Source organism: Nansenia antarctica (genome assembly GCF_963989245.1).
Source record: "Nansenia antarctica genome assembly, chromosome: 17".
NCBI lineage: Eukaryota > Metazoa > Chordata > Actinopteri > Argentiniformes > Microstomatidae > Nansenia > Nansenia antarctica.
The window spans coordinates 6,295,179-6,316,386 of NC_137687.1; the positions used below are offsets into that span (position 1 = coordinate 6,295,179).

Below are 21,208 nucleotides of genomic sequence, written 5' to 3' on the forward strand. Positions count from 1 at the left end.
AGTAAGAAAAAAACCGCACACAACTCCAGCATACCGCATCACTTCAGTTTGATTTACTAGAGCAAGGCTGTACTTTCCGCAGCCATTTCAGGGCAAGGAACAGTGATAAAGAAGAGTGGGCTAAAATTACACACACTTAGGAAAGCTGAAAAAGCTAAATGAAAGATTGAAAGAATTTATCTGCACGTTTCGGTCGTCAATAGACATTAACGTGTAGTAAATAACTAAGTAAGTAAGTAACGTTTATTTATATAGCACAAAATGTACAACGACAAGAGCCGCCCAAAGTGCTTAACAGATAAAATATAAATAGAAAAACAAGATATAAGAGATAAAATACAGATTAAAGAAAACTGATAAAATAGAAAAATACACTAAAAGCAAGGTGCAGTACAAATAAAAGTGCAAAGAGTGCAGTGTCGGGAAGGCAGGCTCACCTCAGGTCAAAGGCCAGGGAGAAAAGATGTGTTTTGACTAGTTTTTTAAAAGCCTCAATCAAGCAATCTGCATGTGTTTATGTACAAGCAGTACATCTGTTCCTCTACATAGGTTTAATGCCTGGGTTAGGTTCCATTCTCGGGCTGTATTTAACACTTAGAACAGCCGTGCCTTTTTACCTAATAAAAGAGCCGGCTCGGCCCCGCCTCTTTACAATGCTAAGCTGCTATTTACACACAACGACCACTAGTTGGCCGCTTGTAAATTAGCCTGCTTCCTACACAGAAAAACTAGCAAAATAGCTTTATACTAGCTTATCCTGATGTGATTCTGAAAATGTAAGGATACTGGGTGGTAGAACGCACATATCTAGTCAAAGTCATGAAAGGAGGGTCCTGAAATTTGATCGAGTGCAAAGATAGAACATTTTTCTTTAATCACATGGTCAAAATGACCCCAAATGACCCCTCATGACTGTTCTAGTGTTAAAGTAAGTAAGTAACGCTTTATTTATATAGCACCTTTCATACAAGAAATGCAGCTCAAAGTGCTTTACGAATAAGAACATCAAGTGAATAAAAAACATATATAAAAACATATACATTACATAGAATTAATATAAAAGCAGGGGGAAACAGTAAAAAGAAAAGGTAAAGGCTTCTTTTCTCTCCCCTTTGGTTTCATTCAGGCCATCCTTCTGGAGGTACCCAGACTGCAGCACATCGTGGTAGTGGAAGACACGCCCACCAAGTGGCCTGGTTACCCACGAGGCATCAGTGTATACAACATGGCTGCTGTCCAAGAACTCGGGGCCCGGCCTGAGAACGGTAACCATGGTTACCGTGTGTGAGAACGACGAGTGTGGTTGGTGTTTTTGTGTGGATGAGGGAGGTGGAGAATATGTTTACTGTCCCCTGTGTACAGTATGTGATAGCATGTTGTGATGTTAGAATTATAAGGTTCTATCTGCGTTTTTTTACATAATCTGATCCATTACGTGTTTATTAATGTGGTGTTATTTTTTTTAAATGTTGACATTTTTGAGTTAGTAATTCATAAAATACAAAGGTTCCATCTCACAGAACATAATGGAATGTAAAAACTTTGACGCTCAATATCTCTGAACTACCCTAAACGGAGATAGAACCTTATAATTCTAAGCTCACGATGTGTTATTGCATGTGTTCCCAGTACAGCTCCATCTAAAGCTGGTCACTGTATTGGGCCCTACACTATCTATTTTTATAAGTTTAGCAGGAGAATAGTAATGAATGACACTCATTCAGTGATAGTAAGGACCAATGTTTGCCAAGTCAAACTGAATAACATGGTCGTAGTCATTAATTGTACACTTCTCTCTCATCCTCAGTCTCTCTCATCCTCAGTCTATCTCCTGATAATTGGAATGGTTGTAGATCTCTTTAGTTTGACCTCACGGTCCTCTTCCACTCTTCTCAGTAAACGAGGCGGTCGCCGGGGTGGCTCATTAGGTCATGTGAATGAGGAAGCGGACACATCTGTGTCAGATTAAAATCGTACAGGGAGGTTGGAAACTATTTATCTCTCCTTCTCTTCCTCGATCATTCTCTCTCTCTCCCTCCCTTCCCTCCAGCTGTCACTGACCCCTCCACTGCTTGACCCAAAACAAGTCGAGTACTGGTACCATTAGGGGTAAGATGGGGGAGGAGTGGGGGGGGAGACCGGCCCGGGATTGAGGGGAGTCACGTTCATACACATAACTGTAAACTTCACATGACATCAGCCGCCCCTTCCCCTCCCCACCCTGTATCTGTGTGCTTGAGTTAGCCAGAAGAAGGCCCCTCCTCTCGAATCAATGTTGTAGACTTCTAGTCATGTCCTGTCTCTCCCTTCCTCTCTCTTTTGCACCCTTCTTTCTCTCTGCTCCGCTTGCCTTCTTTTTTACCTGTGTTCGGTGATACCTGTGTTTTATTTTACCGAGCCTGCTGCAGTCATCTTGGATTTTTTTATTTTTACACATGACATTGTCCATGTTGCATGTTGTTTTTGTGTTTTCCGTATCTCCTATATTGTCAGCGTCTTTGAGCCTCGGAAAAGCGCTATATAAATGTAATGAATTATTAATTATTATTATTATTGCACAGTCACCGGCTCTCCACCCCACACTCAAGAAAACAATAGAAAAGTCTTAATTTCCCTCATGAGAAGGACTCACTGATATCAAACTATAGACAGTGGCTGTAGCCATGTTTCATGTATTTAGTTCTAGAAACTTCTACTTCCATATTTTGAAATGTCTTAGTTACATGACATAACACTTGAGTGGTGTTTTGACAAACCTAAACAAGGTTGGACAACTTAAGCTCACATAAATGAGCTGACAGTGAAGACAGGATTTACGTCAGATGAAAACGAACACCCCAGCCAAAGCCCAAAGGAGAGAGAGGAGAGGAGAAGAGGGGGAGGGAGGGAGGGAGGGAGAAGGAGAGGAAAATGGTGTTTCTGGCGGCAACACCCAGCTCTCAGACATACCGTATCTCCTCGCTGATAGTGCCAAGAGCCATAAGAATGTTTACCAATGGTGGCGTTGGTGGTTTAACATTTCACCTGACAGATTTTCCTTTCCTCTCTCTGTGCCTCTATAAACGTTTTATATTGATAAACGTTCTAGACAGTTTCCTAGTGTCCTCTAGATATGCCTTATCCCACTGTGCTCCCATTACTTCCATTCAGTTTTACCTAACTTTTTACAGGGTATCCGCGGTGTCTTGAAAAGTATTAAAAGTTGATAAATCAATTTTGGGAAAATCAAGACCCTTAATAAGTATTAAAAAGTCTTATCATGATTTTATGAAGTCTTGAATTTTGTAGGTATTTTCTGAATTAGACTCTGTCCAAAGAGTTTGAGTCCTAAAAACTTTTAGTAAAAGTTCGTGAATTCATTAGTTTTATTAAAAAAACAAAGATGAACCGGAAATTCTGTTGTATGATAGTGGTCTAGTCTATTGCAAACTAAAACTGTTAAGTTAAAGGTGTCACTGATGTCAACGGTTACAGCTCCAAGTGGCGGTGAGGTCTGGAAAAATATTGACATGGTCTTAGAAAAAAAGTCTTAGAAAGGTATTGAAATTAACCTCAAGATTCCTGTATATACCCTGAGTAGTTAACATAGACACGGCTGTTCTAGTGTCAATTGTCACTTAGATCCAACTGTCACTTTCAAATTAACCTCAAGATTCCTGTATACACCCTGTTTTTAGTATCTCCGCCCATACGCTAACGAGTGTTTGGGCACACGTGTGTCCTTGTATTTCTACAGTGGCTCGCGGGCGCAAACAGCCGTCGCCCACCGACATCGCTGTCATCATGTATACCAGCGGCTCCACAGGCATCCCCAAGGGCGTCATGATCTCCCATAGCAACATCATCGCCGGCATCACAGGCATGGCTGAGAGGATACCCAACCTGGGGTAGGTGAACCTTTCAGCTTCTAACCAACCTTCTATCAACCTTTCACTGTCCTGCCTCCTTCTACCAGTCTGTCATTGCCCATCACCCTCAGGGAACAAACTAACTGCCAACATCTCCTAAACATCTCATTTTTCAGGTAGTTGAAAATGAAATACTGTAGTGCTGAAGTACACCTTTCTTTAAAAGCCATAGAAAGCTGATTACAATTTCAATTGTATCTTCCAGAACAGTTAGTGTACATTGCTGTATAAAGTTATTGCAACCAAAAGAATGCTCACCATCCGGGGCATTGAACAATCGTCACTATGCAGATTTTGTAGTGAGGAAACCAAAGCAATAGATCATCTGTTTTGGTATTGCCCTCTGGTCTCTGACTTTTGATCTAAGGTTCAGGAATGGCTGGCAAAAAACTATATTCTTCTAAAAAAAATAACCCTAGGAAAAACACTACTGGGTGACTGGCAGACATCAATAATCAATATAATTAGACTTTTAGCAAAAATATATATTTTTTAGTTTAAGATCTGTGTAGGCTCTACGAGTTTAACGTTTCAGGAACTAGATGAGACATTTTGAGAGAGGTGGGATGGGCTGGGAGCAGCTGAGCGGTGGAATTAAAAAGAAATCTCAAGAACTATACCAATTAAAATGAACAATATCTCAGAATGTGCACTAGAAATAACCCTATAAATAAATAAAAAATAGTAATAAACAATTCATTCATGTCTGCTCTTACCCCTCAATTTACAGTTAGACTGAACTCAGCTGTCATTGGCTGAGTGCAGTATCATGATCATAAATCTTGGTGTCACATCACAATGCTGAATAAGGTAAAATAGTCAAAGAAAAAAAAAAGTTATCAATGAGTCAACATCCTGGACTTATCTGAGCATGTGCAGAGGCATAGGTCACAAGGCCACATTAGCTCTAGTACCACCAAATTGGTGCTCTGCTATTGACTGATGTGTTTGCTTTGGATTCCTAGAAACCCTTTCTCTGGTCTTTCTCTAGGGACCGAATGAAGAGAGGGAAGGCCGGAGGGGAGGAATGGGAATAGGGAGGAATATGGGAATAGGAGTGGGAGAGGGAGAGAGGTCAGAGAGGGGTTCAGGCGTTACCCTTTAGAGGGAAACATCATCTTTCATTTGATCCATGAAGAACATTATTGCTGTACACTTATTTTGATCTTTAATTAAGTCTTTCTTTTTTAGTATTTATAGTTCGCTGTTTCATGCATATTCATTGAAATGGGATCCTCCTGGACTGCTGCCTGTTTAGAGGAAAGTTGTATCAAGTAGTGATGTTCTCTTATTATCCATATTAGAATGCAAGTCAACATTTAGAACCATAACAGACCTATTCTGCTCAGACAATACTGTAAATGTATTCTTGTTTGTGATCTTTTAAAAATGTGATTTAACTTTATTGTCATCGCAGAGTACAAGTACTATACAACGAAATGCAGTTTAGCATCCAACCAAAAGTGCATATAGTGATATAAGAACATGATATAAATGGAACAGGAATGGTAGTGATAGGTAACTACGCATTATACAGTGCAGAGGTAGTGTTGTTAACATCAGTTTAGTTTAGAGTTATGTACAGTACAGTTATGGGCTAGCAGTTGAACTATGTACAGTTATGTAGCTAGTATAGTGAGGTAGTATGTACAGTATCTAATGAAGTACTGTATAAAAAGAATGTCTATCAGGAGATCATGTGCAATGTGCAATATACAGTATGTGCGAAGGTAGTAATGTAAACATCTGTAGTGCAAAGGTTATAGAGTGATCACATTAACCAGGGATGTGCAGCCATCACAGTATTGTCATTGTCGTCATAGTATTGTCATTTTCATTATCATAGCCATAGTGTCCCAGGGTGGAGGGGGGGATACTCAGGGTTAGTCGTGTGTGTGTGTGTGTGTGTGTGTGTGTGTGTGTCTGTCTGTGTATGTGTGTGTGTGTGTCAACAGCGTTCACAGTTTTTCTGATGTCCACAATGATCTCCTTGGTCTTACTGGTGTTGATGGCCAGGTTGTTGTCAGCGCACCACGCCGCCAGGTGTTGAACCTCCTCCCTGTAGGCCGTCTCGTCGTTGTTACTTATCAGGCCTACCACCGTGGTGTCATCTGCAAACTTGATGATGGAGTTAGAGCCATGCATCGGTACGCAGACGTGGGTGAAGAGAGAGTAGAGGATGGGGGCTCAGCACACAACCCTGAGGCACAACGGTGTTCAGGGTCAGGGTGGAGGAGGAGCGGTTGTCCGACTTGACGACCTGGGGTGTGTTGTTTAAGGAAGTCTTAGGATCCAGTTGCAGAGGGAGGTGCTGAAACCAAGGTCTCTGCTGTTTGGTGACCAGCTTGGAGGGGATGATGGTGTTTGGATTGTTTTCCATTCATGTACTATGAATCAAATGTTCATGTGTAAGATAACTTGAGTATAGTTATCTTGACCATGTAATCGCAGGGTCCCCGGTTCGCATGTCATCCCTCCTCTCATCCCTCCTCTCATCCCTCCTCTCTCTCTCACCCATCCTTCCTGTCTAAATCTCTACTGTATCTGTCAATAAAAGGAAAAATATGAGTGGGACTGCCCCACTCAGAAGAAATAACGTAAAAAGATAACTTGAGTATTTTGCTTTGGCAGTGATAACGACACCTACATCGCGTACCTGCCGTTGGCTCATGTGTTGGAGCTGAGTGCAGAGCTGGTGTGTGTGGCTCACGGCTGTAGGATCGGCTACTCCTCCCCGCAGACACTGTCGGACCAGGTAGGTTGGCCCGCTGCTCTGTCACTCGAAGTGTCTATTGCCCCCCTTGTACTGTTCTCTCCAGTGTAGAAAAAAAAAAAAAATAGGTTTAGAAGAAGGTGATAGGAGAAGGTTTTTCCTTCTATCAATGGCCCCGGGCCTGAGCTGGATTACTGTTCCTGCTACGACTGGTGGATTGATGATTCACTTGCTTAGTATTCAAGTGTATTGATTGTAAGTCGCTTTGGAATAAGGCGTCTGCTAAATGGCAAAAATGTCAATGTAAATGTGTCAAACACACTAATCTAAATACTGTATGACAGAAATGTAGAGCGGGCCGTGTGTGTGTGTGTGTGTGTGTGTGTGTGTGTGTGTGTGTGTGTGTGTGTGTGTAGGTGTGTGTGTGTAGGTGTGTGTGTGTGTGTGTGTGTGTGTGTGTGTGTGTGTGTGTGTGTGTGTAGGTGTGTGTGTGTGTGTGTGTGTGTGTGTGTGTGTGTGTGTGTGTGTGTGTGTGTGTGTGTAGGTGTGTGTGTGTGTGTGTGTGTGTGTGTGTGTGTGTGTGTGTGTGTGTGTGTGTGTGTGTGTGTGTGTGTGTGTGTGTGTGTGTGTGTGTGTGTGTGTAGGTGTGTGTGTGTGTGTGTGTGTGTGTGTGTGTGTGTGTGTGTGTGTGTGTGTGTGTGTGTGTGTGTGTGTGTGTGTAGGTGTGTGTGTGTGTGTGTGTGTGTGTGTGTGTGTGTGTGTGTGTGTGTGTGTGTGTGTGTGTGTGTGTGTGTGTGTGTGTGTGTGTGTGTGTGTGTGTGTGTGCATCCTCCTCTGTTACAATAGTGTATTGTCTTTCTCTCACACGCTAGTCTACAAAGATAAAAAGAGGAAGTAAAGGGGATACCAGTGTCCTGCAGCCGACTCTGATGGCAGCTGTACCGGTAAGACATCCTACCTAGTGTACGCTATCAAGATGTGTGTTGTGATCAGGCTGTGTATTCAACATGTTGCAAATGTGGATTTCTTTTCCATCTCTTGAAAGTGTTCTGAATCAAACATCATGTCCACCAACCTTGGTTGTGTAAGAGAGGTTGTGCAATAAAAGGATTTTGGATCTCGCGTCATAGGACACTGATTTAAACTAGTCGTGACGTTAGAATTATAAGGTTCTATCTCCATTTTTGTCAAAATTGAGTTTTTTACATCTGATCCATTAGGTGTTTATTAATGCCTGTGTGGTGTTATTTTTAAAATGTTGACATTTTTGAGTTAGTAATTCATAAAATACAAAGGTTCCATCTCACAGAACATAATGGAATGTAAAAACTTTGACGCTCAATATCTCTGAACTGCCCTAAACGGAGATAGAACCTTATCATTCTAAACGGAGATAGAACCTTCTCATTCTAAACGGAGATAGAACCTTATCATTCTAAACGGAGATAGAACCTTATCATTCTAAACGGAGATAGAACCTTATCATTCTAAACGGAGATAGAACCTTCTCATTCTAAACGGAGATAGAACCTTATCATTCTAAACGGAGATAGAACCTTATCATTCTAAACGGAGATAGAACCTTATCATTCTAAACGGAGATAGAACCTTATCATTCTAAGCTCACGTAGTTCTGCTGCTCCAACAGAGACAGCTTTCAGGGGTTCTCTCTCTCCCTCTGAGGAGTCACACACTCCCTCATTCTGTTCCTTCATTCTGTCTCACCCCCTCCATCATCTCCACTATCTCACTCTGCTCTGTCTCGCTCTTTTTTGTGTGGCTGGATTCAGTCAAACCTGGTATGGCAATGTTTACGCACCAACTTTATCAGACAGTATCACACAACACACAATAGAGGCAGCCCCTCGTAAGTTTGGACGCAGAGAAAGCTTTCGATTCAGTTAAGTGGACCTTTTTTATATAAGGTGCTATCGAGATTTGGCTTTCATGAGTCTATTATTGCAACATTCCAAGCATTATATGACAGTCCATCCGCAAGGATCAAAATGAACGGAGACCTATCTGAATCCTTCATTCTGGAATGCGGATCCAGGCAGGGATGTCCCGCCTCCCCTCTCCCCTGTCCTGCCTTTTCGCCCTGTGTATTGAGCCTTTGAGCCAATGGATAAGGCATTAAGGGAATAGACATTAAGGGAATAGACATGGCAGCTGGTGAGCATAAACTTGGTCTTTTTGCTGATGACGTCCTGGTATGTCTAGCGCAGCCCCACACCGACAATCCCAAAACTGATGGGTTTATTAGAGGAATATGGGACACTTTCAGGTTACAAATTAAATGTTCAGAAGACCCAAGTACTTACACTTAATTATGATCCACCCAATCATATTAGAGGGAAATATAATCTGAAATGGGATGCAGACTCAATAAAAGTTAATTGTGTTATGTTGATTGTAATAATGATTGTTAAGGCTAATGCACAACATTCGATTCTCAATTCACACCAATGAATGAATGAATGTGAATGGAGAACCGAATGTTGTCGTGCGACAAGATCGCATCGCACGCCGTGTGCATTGTCTCATTGAGATGCATTCAAAACAATGGAATCGAATTCAGAGGTGCGACAAAATCACACGCTGTGTGCATTGGGCTTTATAACCAATGACCAATAATAATAAAAATAACATTTAAAAAAAAAGTGTTTAATCATAACTGTTGAAAACATGAAGGGTTTTAGCTTAGTTTTAAATATGTTTAGGGTTTGAGCCTGTTTGATTTCTTCAGGGAAAGCTGCTTTACCGTGTTTTGTTTTCACTCTTGGAATGATTAGCTGATTAGTCTCAGCTGACCTTAGGGGCCTTGCTGGAATATAGGGTGGGAGGAGATCTGATATGTATTTTGGTCCGACTCCAAGACCATTTTGTGATTTGTATGTAATTAGGAGTACTTTGAATTCTATTCTCTGAGAGACTGGTAGCCAGTGCAGGGATCTCAGGATTGGTGTAATGTGTTCAAACTTCTTTGTTTTTGTTAGGCCCCTAGCAGCGGCGTTTTGGATGAGCTGCAATTTACGAACAGCTCCTTTAGATAGGCCTGTTAGTAGACCATTACAATAATCAAGTCTACTCGAAACAAATGCATGGATGAGTCAAGGTCTTGCTTGGACATGAAACCTCTCATTCTTGTTATGTTTTTCAGGTGATAGTAGGCTGGTTTAGTTATCGAGTTTATGTGGCTGTTGAAGTTTAGATCGGAGTCTAGAATTACACCAAGATGACCTGACCTGTTTTTTGTTTGAAGAGACAGAGAATCAAGTTTTGTACTGACTTTCGATCTTTTGTCAGGTGCACCGAATACAATTATCTCTGTTTTGTCCTTGTTTAGGAAGGACGTTTTGTCTCATCCAGGCATTTATTTGTTCAATTAGATTACAGAGATTGTCGATGGGACTATAATCGTTCGGCGAGAGGGCTATGTAGATTTGAGTGTCATCTGCATAGTTGTGGTAGGCAATTTTGTTCATTTTTAAGATGTGCCCCAATGGAGGCATGTAGAGATTGAAAAGAATTTATCCTTGGGGGACTCCACATGTCATTTTAATTTGATCAGATACAAAGTTGCCAATGGAAACATACTAGTTGCTGTCCTGTAGGTAGGATCTAAACCAGTTTAGGACGGTGCCCCAAGGTCCTACCCAAGTTTTTAGTCTATCTATTAGAATGTCTGCTGCTATGACCTCTACTACTACTACTACTACTACTACTACTACTACTACTACTACTACTACTACTGCCCATGCCAAACATGTCAAATTCTTAAAAACTGCTTGTACAGGCAAGCTAACTGTTATTTTTATCACCCAAAACCATTTGTCATTTCATTTCATTTTTTGTATTGGAAAACAACAAACAACAAAACAAAATATTCCCTCGCTCCCTCATCTGGTTCCCTTTCACTCTTTGGTGACTCAGTGTTTCAGTCTTCCGTGACCACCTCCCCCTGTGCTGCGCCTCACTGTCACTGAGAAAGCCTCTCTCTGTGAGACCCCAAGCTCTTCATCTGCCTCTTCCCCCATGAGGACCCCCCCGGGGTTCAAAGGTCAAATGTCAGAGGGCCTCAGTGTCTGGAACAATTCACAGCTGTAAACAGAACGTGAGAACTCCCCGTGCGGTTTTTCTCCAAGACACTCGCACACTCGCACACACGCACACACACACACACACACACACACACACATACATGCACGTACACATACACACACATACACGCACATGAGAGTCTGTGTGTGTGTGTGTGTCGTTTTCTGTGACATGACAGGAGGCTGCATGTGTCCCACGTAAGCTTCCGGTCTCACTACTTTATCTAACACACACACACACACACACACACACACACACACACACACACACACACACACACACAGGCTCTCACACACGCCAGCTGGTTTTTATTGTTTGTTATTTGTGCCCTTTACTTCATTAAAGCTTGGACCCTGGTTTCAGAATTCTGATGAATTCAATAAATAAGTGTTCTTGGTTTTAGTGGGTTTGGACAAACTCTCACACTAGTCAGTCTGTCAATGGAAAAACAGAGAGCATGGGTTGGCAGAACGTGTTGGCACTACCAACCCTCCGATCTCCCACAAAGAGAACTCTCAGGATAACTGGACAACTGAATTTCTCTTGAATTACGGTCCTCTCCCTCCCTTTTTATTTCAATGTCTTCTGTGGAAACTAGGTTACATTTTCCCATGCAAATAAACCCAAATAACTCGAACGACAGAACCGGTGTAGAAGTCCCGTGCTATAGTATGGTGCTCCCATGCCCCATTGTGTGGTTTCCCGTTATTATTGTTGGTAATTATGATTGACAAATGATGAATTCTTTGTTTAGGTGAGATTCTGTTATGCAACATTAACGTTTCGTATTGACTAAATTGTTCCCTAACCCAATGCACCATCATGGTATCATTCTATGATTACTATGATTGCTGTATTCAGTCACACTTGTTTCCGCAATGTTTGTGTAAAACATTATCTTTGTTTACATACTGCTAATGCACACGTGTACAGTATGTTATTCTAAAAACTCTACCGTTACCCCTTACTTTTGATTGTATATTGTGTATTGTCTCATTTTTACTCGATGTTAGTGTAGTCATATCCTTCTATTTCTCTACACTGTTGAGTATTATAATAAGAGATTATAATAAGTATGTCACTGTCTTATTTACAGCTGTATCCTTTGTATATGATAAATACACTCTGATTTGATTTAAGTACAGTCATTTGGCAGTACCCAGGACAAGAAATCTCATCAGATTAGACAAAACAATATGCAGATGTGAAGCCGTTCCCTCCATGTCTTATCTCTGTTCATAGCACCTCAGAACTAGACCTCCGACCTCAGGTGTGACCACTCTGCACTCTGTCTCTGCCTGCCTGCCTGCCTGTCTGTCTGTCTGCCTGTCTGTCTGCCTGTCTGCCTGTCTGTCTGCCTGTCTGTCTGTCTGCCTGTCTGTCTGCCTGTCTGTCTGTCTGCCTGTCTGCCTGTCTGCCTGTCTGTCTGCCTGTCTGCCTGCCTGCCTGTCTGTCTGTCTGTCTGTTTGTCTGTCTGTCTGCCTGCCCGCCTGCCTGCCTGTCTGCCTGCCTGTCTGTCTGCCTGTCTGTCTGCCTGTCTGTCTGCCTGTCTGTCTGTCTGTCTGCCTGTCTGCCTGTTTGTCTGTTTGCCTGCCTGCCTGTCTGCCTGCCTGTCTGTCTGTCTGTCTGCCTGTCTGCCTGTCTGTCTGCCTGCCTGCCTGCCTGCCTGCCTGTCTGCCTGTCTGTCTGCCTGCCTGCCTGTCTGCCTGCCTGCCTGCCTGCCTGTCTGCCTGCCTGCCTGCCTGCCTGCCTGTCTGTCTGTCTGTCTGCCTGCCTGCCTGTCTGCCTGCCTGCCTGCCTGCCTGTCTGCCTGCCTGTCTGCCTGCCTGTCTGCCTGTCTGTCTGTCTGCCTGTCTGTCTGTCTGCCTGTCTGCCTGTCTGTCTGTCTGCCTGTCTGCCTGTCTGCCTGTCTGTCTGCCTGTCTGCCTGTCTGCCTGTCTGTCTGTCTGTCTGTCTGCCTGCCTGTCTGCCTGCCTGTCTGCCTGTCTGCCTGTCTGTCTGTCTGTCTGTCTGCCTGTCTGTCTGTCTGCCTGTCTGTCTGCCTGTCTGCCTGTCTGTCTGTCTGTCTGTCTGTCTGTCTGGGCTAGGCCTGGCCCAAAGCTCCTCCATATTAGGAACTCACAACTTCAAATACACTGTGCAACTCATCTTGCTGTTAGTGACTGGACCACATTATAGACAGATCCAGAACATACTAACCTCCCTCACCTCCCTCCTCTCTCTGTCTCTCTCTCTCTCTCTGTGCTACAGGAGATCATGGATCGTATCTATAAGACTGTGATGACCAAGGTGGAGGAGATGAGCGCTGTCCAACGCACCCTGTTTGTCCTGGCCTATAACTACAAGCTGGAGCAGCTCTCCAAAGGCTTCAGCACACCACTATGTGACAAGTAATGATACCCCAGTTAAATCCTATATATACAGTACATCCACCAATACATTGATAACTCGCACAGCCTCGATTTCCCTCTCTCTCTCACACACACACACACACACACACACACACACGCACATACACACACACACACACACACACATACACACACACACACACACACACACACACACACACACACAGACACACAGACACACACACACACACACACACACAAACACATATGTACATGCCAACACACCTGCTTACACATTCACACACAAAGTTCTGCAGTTTTCTTCATTATATGTTCTGCGAGATGTAACAGGCAAAATGTCAAGTTAAACATACACGTTATAGAAATAGCAGATAAGCACAGATTCTTCTAAAAGATAAGTAGATACGATAAGATAGGATTGTTCACAAGATAGGTAAACATAGTTAAGCAGGGAGTTTTAAAACATAAATCCCCCCCCCTCCCCCCAACTTCCCTTCCCTTCCTTCCACTCCCCTCTTCCTCTTCCTCTTCCTCTTCCTCTTCCTCTTCCTCTCCTCTCCTCTCCCTTTCTCCAGATTGGTGTTTAAGAAGGTGCGCTCCCTACTGGGGGGTAGGACGCGGGTGCTGCTGTCGGGCGGAGCCCCCCTGTCCGCCGCCACCCAGCGCTTCATGAACGTCTGCTTCTGCTGCCCCGTGGGTCAGGGCTACGGCCTCACGGAGACCTGCGGAGCCGGCACCATCAGCGAGAGTAAGATGGACTGCACTTATATAGCGCCTTTTTTGCTGCTCCAAAGCTGCTCCAAAGCGCTTTACAACGGCCTCTCATTCACACATTCACACACACATTCACACACCAATGGCGGCAAGATGCCATGCAAGGCGCTGGCCCGCTCACTGGGAGCAATTTTGGCGTTCAGTGTCTTGCCCAATGACACTTCGACATGTGGCCAGCCGGGGCTCGAACCGCTGATCTGCCAACCTTGTGATCATTAGACAGCGACTCTACCTCCTGCGCCACAGCCGCTAAGAGAGGAAGAGGCCGATAGAGACGGGGGCGGGAGAGAGGAACGGGGAAGGAGGGAGTAACGAAGATAAATAACAGGGAAGAGACGAATTAGAGGGAAGAAGGAGGAAGTGAAATGAGCCGATTGACAAATCAACCCACGACAAAATCGAACCGACTCTGGTTTTTAAAGTCATATCCATCCACCAGCCTTTTTCCAAACAGCAAACCGTGCTGTGGTGGATTCTGCTTAGATGTTGTTGATCTGTCAGGGATGGGAGAGAGAGAGCAAGGTGCCTGGCGGCGAGGGGTTACCATGGTGAGGAGGAGATTGGTTGGGTCAGGTTGCCATGGTAACGGGGGGGAGCTCTGTTATGCAGGTCAGTGCCATTGTGAGTCACGGTGCAGCCGCTGCCTGCAGCTTGCGATGATGACATGTAATGTGTGTTTTGATGTGCGTGTGCACCTCTGCATTGTGTTGCAGTGTGGGACTACAGCACCGGGCGAGTGGGAGGGCCACTCATTTGCTCCGAAATCAAACTCAAGGACTGGGTGGAGGGTGAGTGAGACAATGGGAGGCATACCCCTGGGTACTCTCTACAAACTCACATGCATTCAAAATCTCTCACACACACACACACACACACACACACACACGCACACACACGCTCTTATGAAAACACACGCTTTTACGAAAACAATGTCTTTCAGTTTACCAATCCATCCCACATTATCTACACACATGTCCTAGCCAATGTGAGGGATGGACAGCATTTTAGGGGAAATATCATTCCTTCATATTTCAATAGAAAAACACAGTAGTCAGTCACCACATGTTTTTGTAAGGAAGTCACTGGAATCATACTCCACAGAATAAGCAGTGCTAGTACATATAAACACGCTGTCTGTCTTTATTTACATTGTGTTTCCACTGTATTTCTACTCTGATATATATATCCACTTGACTTCATTTCCCCCCATCTCTTCTCCAGGTTGTTATCACAGCACAGACAAGCCCAACCCGCGAGGTGAGATTCTGGTTGGCGGGCCCAACGTTACCATGGGTTACTACAAGAACGAGGCCAAGAACCGTGAAGACTTCTTTGTGGACAACAACGGCCAGAGGTGGTTTTGCACAGGCGATATCGGAGAGTTCCACCCCGACGGCTGCCTCAAGATCATCGGTGAGGGACTGGAGAGCATTAACACTACAACAGCCGTGCCTATTTTACCTACTAGTAGAGCCGCATTGGGGGTCAAATAGACCCCCTTTTTAGAATGTAAATCTGCTATTTACACACAGAGGTCACTAGAGGGCGCTTCTTTTTTTAGCTTGCCTCCTACACAGAAAAACTGCAGAAAACTTTACTCACAGGGGTCATTGTGACCCCACGCGGCTCTTCTAGTGTTAAGAACGTTTAAACTACTAGCCGTGTACCTCAAGAAACGTTTAGAAAGCTTTTACAGCCACTCTCAGCAATAGAACTACCATCAAAATTAAATATTTACACCAAAGATATCTCAAAGCTCCTACAACTACCGGTACTATAAACTAACTGCTTGACCACTACTGCCACTTTAAAACTATGACCATCTCTCTCTCCCTAACCGCTAGAAACCATGGCAGATCTTTACTGAATACCACCAATGACCTCACAAAAAACGTAGACGTTTTTGTTCAAACCACTAACTTCCTTCTGGATAACCTCTGGTCTTACTGTACTCCATCAGTCTGGCATGTCAGTTCTCGAATAACCCCTATTTGACAGTTCTACCTCACTTATACAGAATTCCACTACAGTTCTGTTTACATAACGTCTGCCAGAACGTCTCTTTCTTATCAGCATCAGCCTGTAAAAATAAGCAGTTCGATGGAAAATGTGTCCGTTCTTCCCGTTTATGCCCCACATCTTTTAGACACGCACACAGACACACACACACACACAAAACACACAGTATGACAGGCGATTTTTCTCTTTCCACAGACCGCAAGAAGGACCTAGTCAAGCTGCAAGCAGGGGAATACGTGTCTCTTGGGAAGGTGGAAGCCATGCTGAAAAGCTGCCCCCTTATTGACAACATCTGTGCCTATGCCAACAGGTAGGTTGGTTTGTGTGTGAACCTATTCTACGCTCCCATCTTGACTTTCCATTCAAACTTTTGATCAATCCAACCAAATTCAAATCAGTTATCATTAGGTCAGTTGTTTGCATAATCAAGACTCTAATCAGACTCTGTTAATGTCTGTAACTGTAATGTTGCCAGATGCCTAAATGATCTATATAGAGGAACACTTGTATCTTGTTCAATGTTTGTTTACAGTTGCATTGTTTGCTAAGCAATAGAGTAAAACTATCTTATATGTTGGGTTCTGATGGGGGTAAGACAGTTGAACTGTCATAATACATAAATCCAAAAATGGATGTATACCGTTTACAGACTTCCCCTTTAAATAATCATTCTCCTCCGCAGCGATGAGACATATGTGATTGGTTTTGTGGTGCCCAATCAGAAGCAGCTTTTGGCACTTTCAGAGCAGTATCGTATCCGAGGTTCATTGGAGGAGCTCTGTAACAACGTGGCCATGGAGGAGGTTGTTCTAGAGGTCATCACTGAGGCTGCACTCGCAGGTGAGAGAGGTCAAAGTTCAGACTTTTACAGGTACCACCACATGTGGAAGAGAGAGGAGGTTGACAAAAATATACCAGGCTCTAGTGAGGCAGCTTTTGGATGTAGTGGGATCGTGTCACCCCTTCTCATTGTGGTTTTATGTTCCCCTTACCTCTCTGTGCAGCCGAGCTGGAGCGTTTTGAGATCCCCCGTAAAATCCGTCTGAGCGCAGAGCCGTGGACCCCGGACACGGGACTGGTGACGGAGGCCTTTAAACTCAAACGCACAGAGCTCAAGAGCCACTACCAGGACGACATTGAGAGAATGTATGGAGGGAAGTAAGGAGCAGACCAAAGCTTGTCCGAGCACAGAGAACGTCACCTGCCTCGAGCCTCCCAGCTCCCTCCCTCCCTCCTCCGTCCCTCATCCTCGGATGAGCCAAACCCAAGAAGCACCAGAATGACTTGAATCTACTTTGTTCTCCTGAGACCAAAAAAATAAATAAAGACAGAGAGTGAGAGATCATATTCTAATAGTTTTTTTGAAAAATCATTCAAATCAATAGATATACTGTAGTTAAGCCCTGAAGACTGATCTTAAAATCTCCATGCCCACCCCCTGTCGTGCCCGTTTGAATTCCTCTCTCTGCCCTTATTATAAGATTATTGTTTCCAGGTGTGAGTTATGAGACTGGACAGCTTTGGTCTTGTTGTCTGTTGAGCTCGTATCTAATGAAGATAATCTTAATATAGACCGTCAGGTAATCAAAAGCTCAGGTTGGTTGGAAATGCATTTGTGTTTCTTTTTGTTTTCGCCCACGCGCCCATTCTTCTCCTCATATTCTGGCTCTTGTTTCTGATTCTTATTGATCTCATTCTTCTACTTATGCTTTCAGCCTAATGGATGAGTCCTGGAGTTACTCCTTAGAAATCGCCACAGGTTGGGATTAGAGCAAAGAGCAATTTTAGAACTATGTTTCGCACCATAACTCACATTCCAGTCATTCTCAGATTACATTAAAGGCAATGCCTTTTGTTATAAAAGGTAGGCTCACACAATAGTCCAGGTTGCTCAATAGCTGCCTTTCCATCTTAGATATCTAGCGGTTCTTATTCGGTTGTTAAGTCGTGACGTGTTTCCGGGTCCAAAGTTGGCTGAGGCGCTCTCTTCAAAATGCCTCAGTAATAATAATAATTCATTGTATTTGTATAGCGCTTTTCCGACACTCAAAGACCCTGACAATATGGGGAAAACAGGAAAGTGCTGTGTCCCTTGTTGTATGAATAAATCCGAGTCTAAAAAACTATTGAACTGTCATTCTACCGCTGTAGTACACTGGTACTCTGGTGCGGGGAATTTCTGGTTTGGACCCGGAAATTGCTAAACGTCACGTTTGACGTCAGACTCAACAACCGAATAGGTACCTTTCCATCTTAGATATCTAGAGGTTCTTATTGGCTAGTTTTCAGTTACACTCCTCCTGAATCATTTCAAAACCCTGAATTCCACTGAGCGACTTGTCTTGTTTCCTGCGGGACAGGAAGCTGTTGACTTCTGTTGTTTCTTCTTGTAGTGGTTGGTTGTGTAACTGAATTCTTTCATTAATTTGTGTGTGTGTGCGTGCGTGTGTGTGTGTGTGTGTGTGTGCGTGTGTGCATGCATGTGACACTGTGTTTTTAACCGTTTACTCAGAATGATTGTCATCAATCATCTGTAGTTCTTAACTGTCATCTGTGTGTGCAAAGGCTTGGTAGATGCCTTTATGATTCACCACAAAAGATTCCCAAATGGAACAAACATGGCTCCATGTAACATTGTCCACACATGACACCTGTTGCCTTTAATTGTGAGAAGTGGTTTTAAGTGGTTAACCACATAAGACATATATGTTAACTATGCTGCACTGCAATGAAAGATGGGGTTTCTTGACAGTATGTGTTGTATACTGTTACTAGAAATAACATGCCTTTGTAAGTCCTGATTACTATCTCTGTGATGTTCTGTACTGTAAATAGGGGGGCAGTGATCACTGGAGAGAAAAGATGTATAGTCTATATTTTAAATCTATTTAGGCTTTGTTATATAAACCAGTTTGTTTTGGAGCTCCTCTCACCTATTTGTTAAGAGAACATACATTACACACGTGCATCGAACTGTAATTAGTTGTAATTTGCCTTGGAAATTATTAAACTAGTTAAATAAAAGATTGAGTTTGGTGTATTCCACGAGTGAGTTTGAGACAGTTTGTTTTGTTTTGTCTAAACATCTCTATAAAGTTATCGGCTCAACTGGAACTAAATTCATTCATTCAAGCAATGTTGCAAGTTGGTGACATATGATGATGATGGTGATGATGATGATGATGATGATGATGATGATGATGATAATCAAACACGTTAACCTCATAAACGGAAAAATAAACCCTTATTTTGCGGATCAGAAATATACGATGCTCTGTTAAGTATCCTAGTCTATGCTGTGGACTGGTGCCTAACCAGATTCATAATCTGATTTGCTCTTTGTCACGTTTGCACCAATATTCCATTTTTTTGCATTTGCATTTCGATGTGTGTTGCGTTTTCGATGTGTGTATTGTATTTCATTGTGGCACGATCCGTCCTCCATGCGTTTGTTGTCTATTAAGTTACTTGTTGAATACTAAAATGAAGAATATAGTTCTGAGTAGATTAAGTCTATTTATTGAAAGAAAGTACAGGAATACAGGATATCACAGCTGGTAGATGGTAGGTCTGGTCAGCAGGCTGAGGTGACCAAAAGAGACAGATTTCTAAAGCTGCTGTCGTATTTGTAAACATTCATATGCAAATACAAGGGATGAAAACAGGCCACAGTCACTGCATAGATGCTTGAGGTGTGAAAAGTAGGAGACCCCACAATGATGTCACCTGGCCTATAAGTCATTCCAGGTTAAAGGTCAGGTCAGATTCACAGGAAGTCATCCTAAAATGCCCATATAAGGACAGCACTTCCTGAGGCAAAAACATATGGCCCTTAAGACAAAGGATGTGTTTACAAGGTGTCATAAAACCCCCATTGTCAGGAGAACAGGCCCATACCATACCCATGCATGTGTGTGTAAGTAAAATATACTACACGTTCGTGCCTGGGCTGTGTCAACTCCGTGGTTTGACCCAGAGCCAAACTTGTCTCAGTCCTCACGTCATTCATGACATCCTGAGGTCGCTGTATAAATAGTGGGACTTTGGTGTTCCTTTTAAATTCGTAAGGCGCACTCACTCACTCCGGCTGTGTACTTGGACACGAACCAGTCAACCAGGACCATATGAGGCTCAGCTTCACCGCTCGGTAAGCTGGCAATTAAGTTACCACCACTTCAATACAAGCTGTCTGAAAATGTGTTCTATTTACAAAACAAGAAATGCCTAATATTGCCTTTAAATGACTAAATAATTAAATTAAGATTATAAAAACCCGTAATTTTAATATTGCATTTAAGTTACAAAATAATTAAATTAAAATTATATAATGATTAAAGCACTTTGAGCTGCAACGTTTGCAGGAAAAGCGCTATACAAGTAAAGTTATTATTATTATTATTATTATTATTATTATTATTATTATTATTATTATTATTATTAATCCTGATCTTCGTGTTGTTTCTGATTTCCAGCAAAGTGTTTCGCTCCTCCACCTCGTAGGCTGCACTGAGGATGGAGAGGTCAGACAACTTCACAACACCCCAAGCGTCCCAAACCCAAACAGAGAAAAGCGATGGCAACGCGTACCTGTACATTCTAATAGTCATGTGCTTTTATGGGGTGTTCCTCTTTGGCATTATGTTGGGCTATGTCCGTTCCAAAAGGCGCGAGAAAAGGAGGTCCAACATCTTTACGCACTTGGTGCATGAGGAGGAACAGCGGGAGTGGGGCGCGCTGCGGAAGAAACACAGTCTTATTACCTTGACCGGGGTGGTGTCGGAACTGTCCTCCGTGCAGGTGTCGCTCCCGCTCCCTTTCTCCGCCGGGAACCATAGACTCTATGAAGGCAGGGTCCCCCTGTCCCCCCTGGCCTGCGCCCTGTGCTCCATGGAGCAGAGCAGCGTGAGTTCCCTCTGCTCCTCTGCAGACGTGCGCTTCGCCATCGAGGAGGAATCGGACAGCGGGACGGCAGAGGGTCCCGACGAGACCCTGAAGGGGGTAAATTCGGACCACAGTGATGATTCAGTGGAGGTGCTCAAAGAGTCGTGATGCTCTGAGTGGACGACGAGAGGGGACACAGAAGTAAAATATGATGCGTCTTAGGGAATACAGGGTGCAACTAAAAAAAATAGAATATCAAAAAGTTCATTTATTTCAGTAATTCAACTTAAAGGGTTCAAACTTCGATATTATATAGACTCATTACATGCAAAGCGAGATCTTTTATAAGCCTTTATTTGTTATACATTTTATGATTATGGCTTACAGCTTATGAAAACCCCAAATTAAATATCTCAGACATGTTTAATATTACATGAAAT

At 43.3% G+C, this 21,208-nt stretch overlaps 2 protein-coding genes across 2 annotated transcripts in view; both read left to right on the forward strand.

Moving 5' to 3' along the window:
- Positions 1 to 17,049, forward strand: part of acsl3a (acyl-CoA synthetase long chain family member 3a) — a gene marked incomplete at both ends in the record, with an annotated part of 22,173 nt that extends 5,124 nt beyond the window's left edge. Inside the window, 12 exons of the mRNA XM_080547797.1 lie at position 1; positions 1,127 to 1,265; positions 3,737 to 3,887; positions 6,540 to 6,663; positions 7,494 to 7,565; positions 12,973 to 13,112; positions 13,670 to 13,842; positions 14,582 to 14,656; positions 15,090 to 15,281; positions 16,083 to 16,197; positions 16,570 to 16,727; positions 16,892 to 17,049. The exon at position 1 is cut by the window's left edge and continues 109 nt beyond it. Of these exons, the coding sequence (XP_080403923.1) occupies position 1; positions 1,127 to 1,265; positions 3,737 to 3,887; positions 6,540 to 6,663; positions 7,494 to 7,565; positions 12,973 to 13,112; positions 13,670 to 13,842; positions 14,582 to 14,656; positions 15,090 to 15,281; positions 16,083 to 16,197; positions 16,570 to 16,727; positions 16,892 to 17,049 (1,498 nt within the window). The remainder of the gene's footprint in view (positions 2 to 1,126; positions 1,266 to 3,736; positions 3,888 to 6,539; positions 6,664 to 7,493; positions 7,566 to 12,972; positions 13,113 to 13,669; positions 13,843 to 14,581; positions 14,657 to 15,089; positions 15,282 to 16,082; positions 16,198 to 16,569; positions 16,728 to 16,891) is intronic.
- Positions 17,050 to 19,957: 2,908 nt separating this feature from the next.
- Positions 19,958 to 20,936, forward strand: kcne4 (potassium voltage-gated channel, Isk-related family, member 4; the record flags this gene model as incomplete). The annotated part of the gene is made up of 2 exons (XM_080547781.1): positions 19,958 to 20,034; positions 20,360 to 20,936. The coding sequence occupies exon 2, from the start codon at positions 20,400 to 20,402 to the stop codon at positions 20,934 to 20,936; it is 537 nt and encodes a 178-aa protein (XP_080403907.1). The 5' UTR covers positions 19,958 to 20,034; positions 20,360 to 20,399.
- Positions 20,937 to 21,208: the final 272 nt, after the last annotated feature.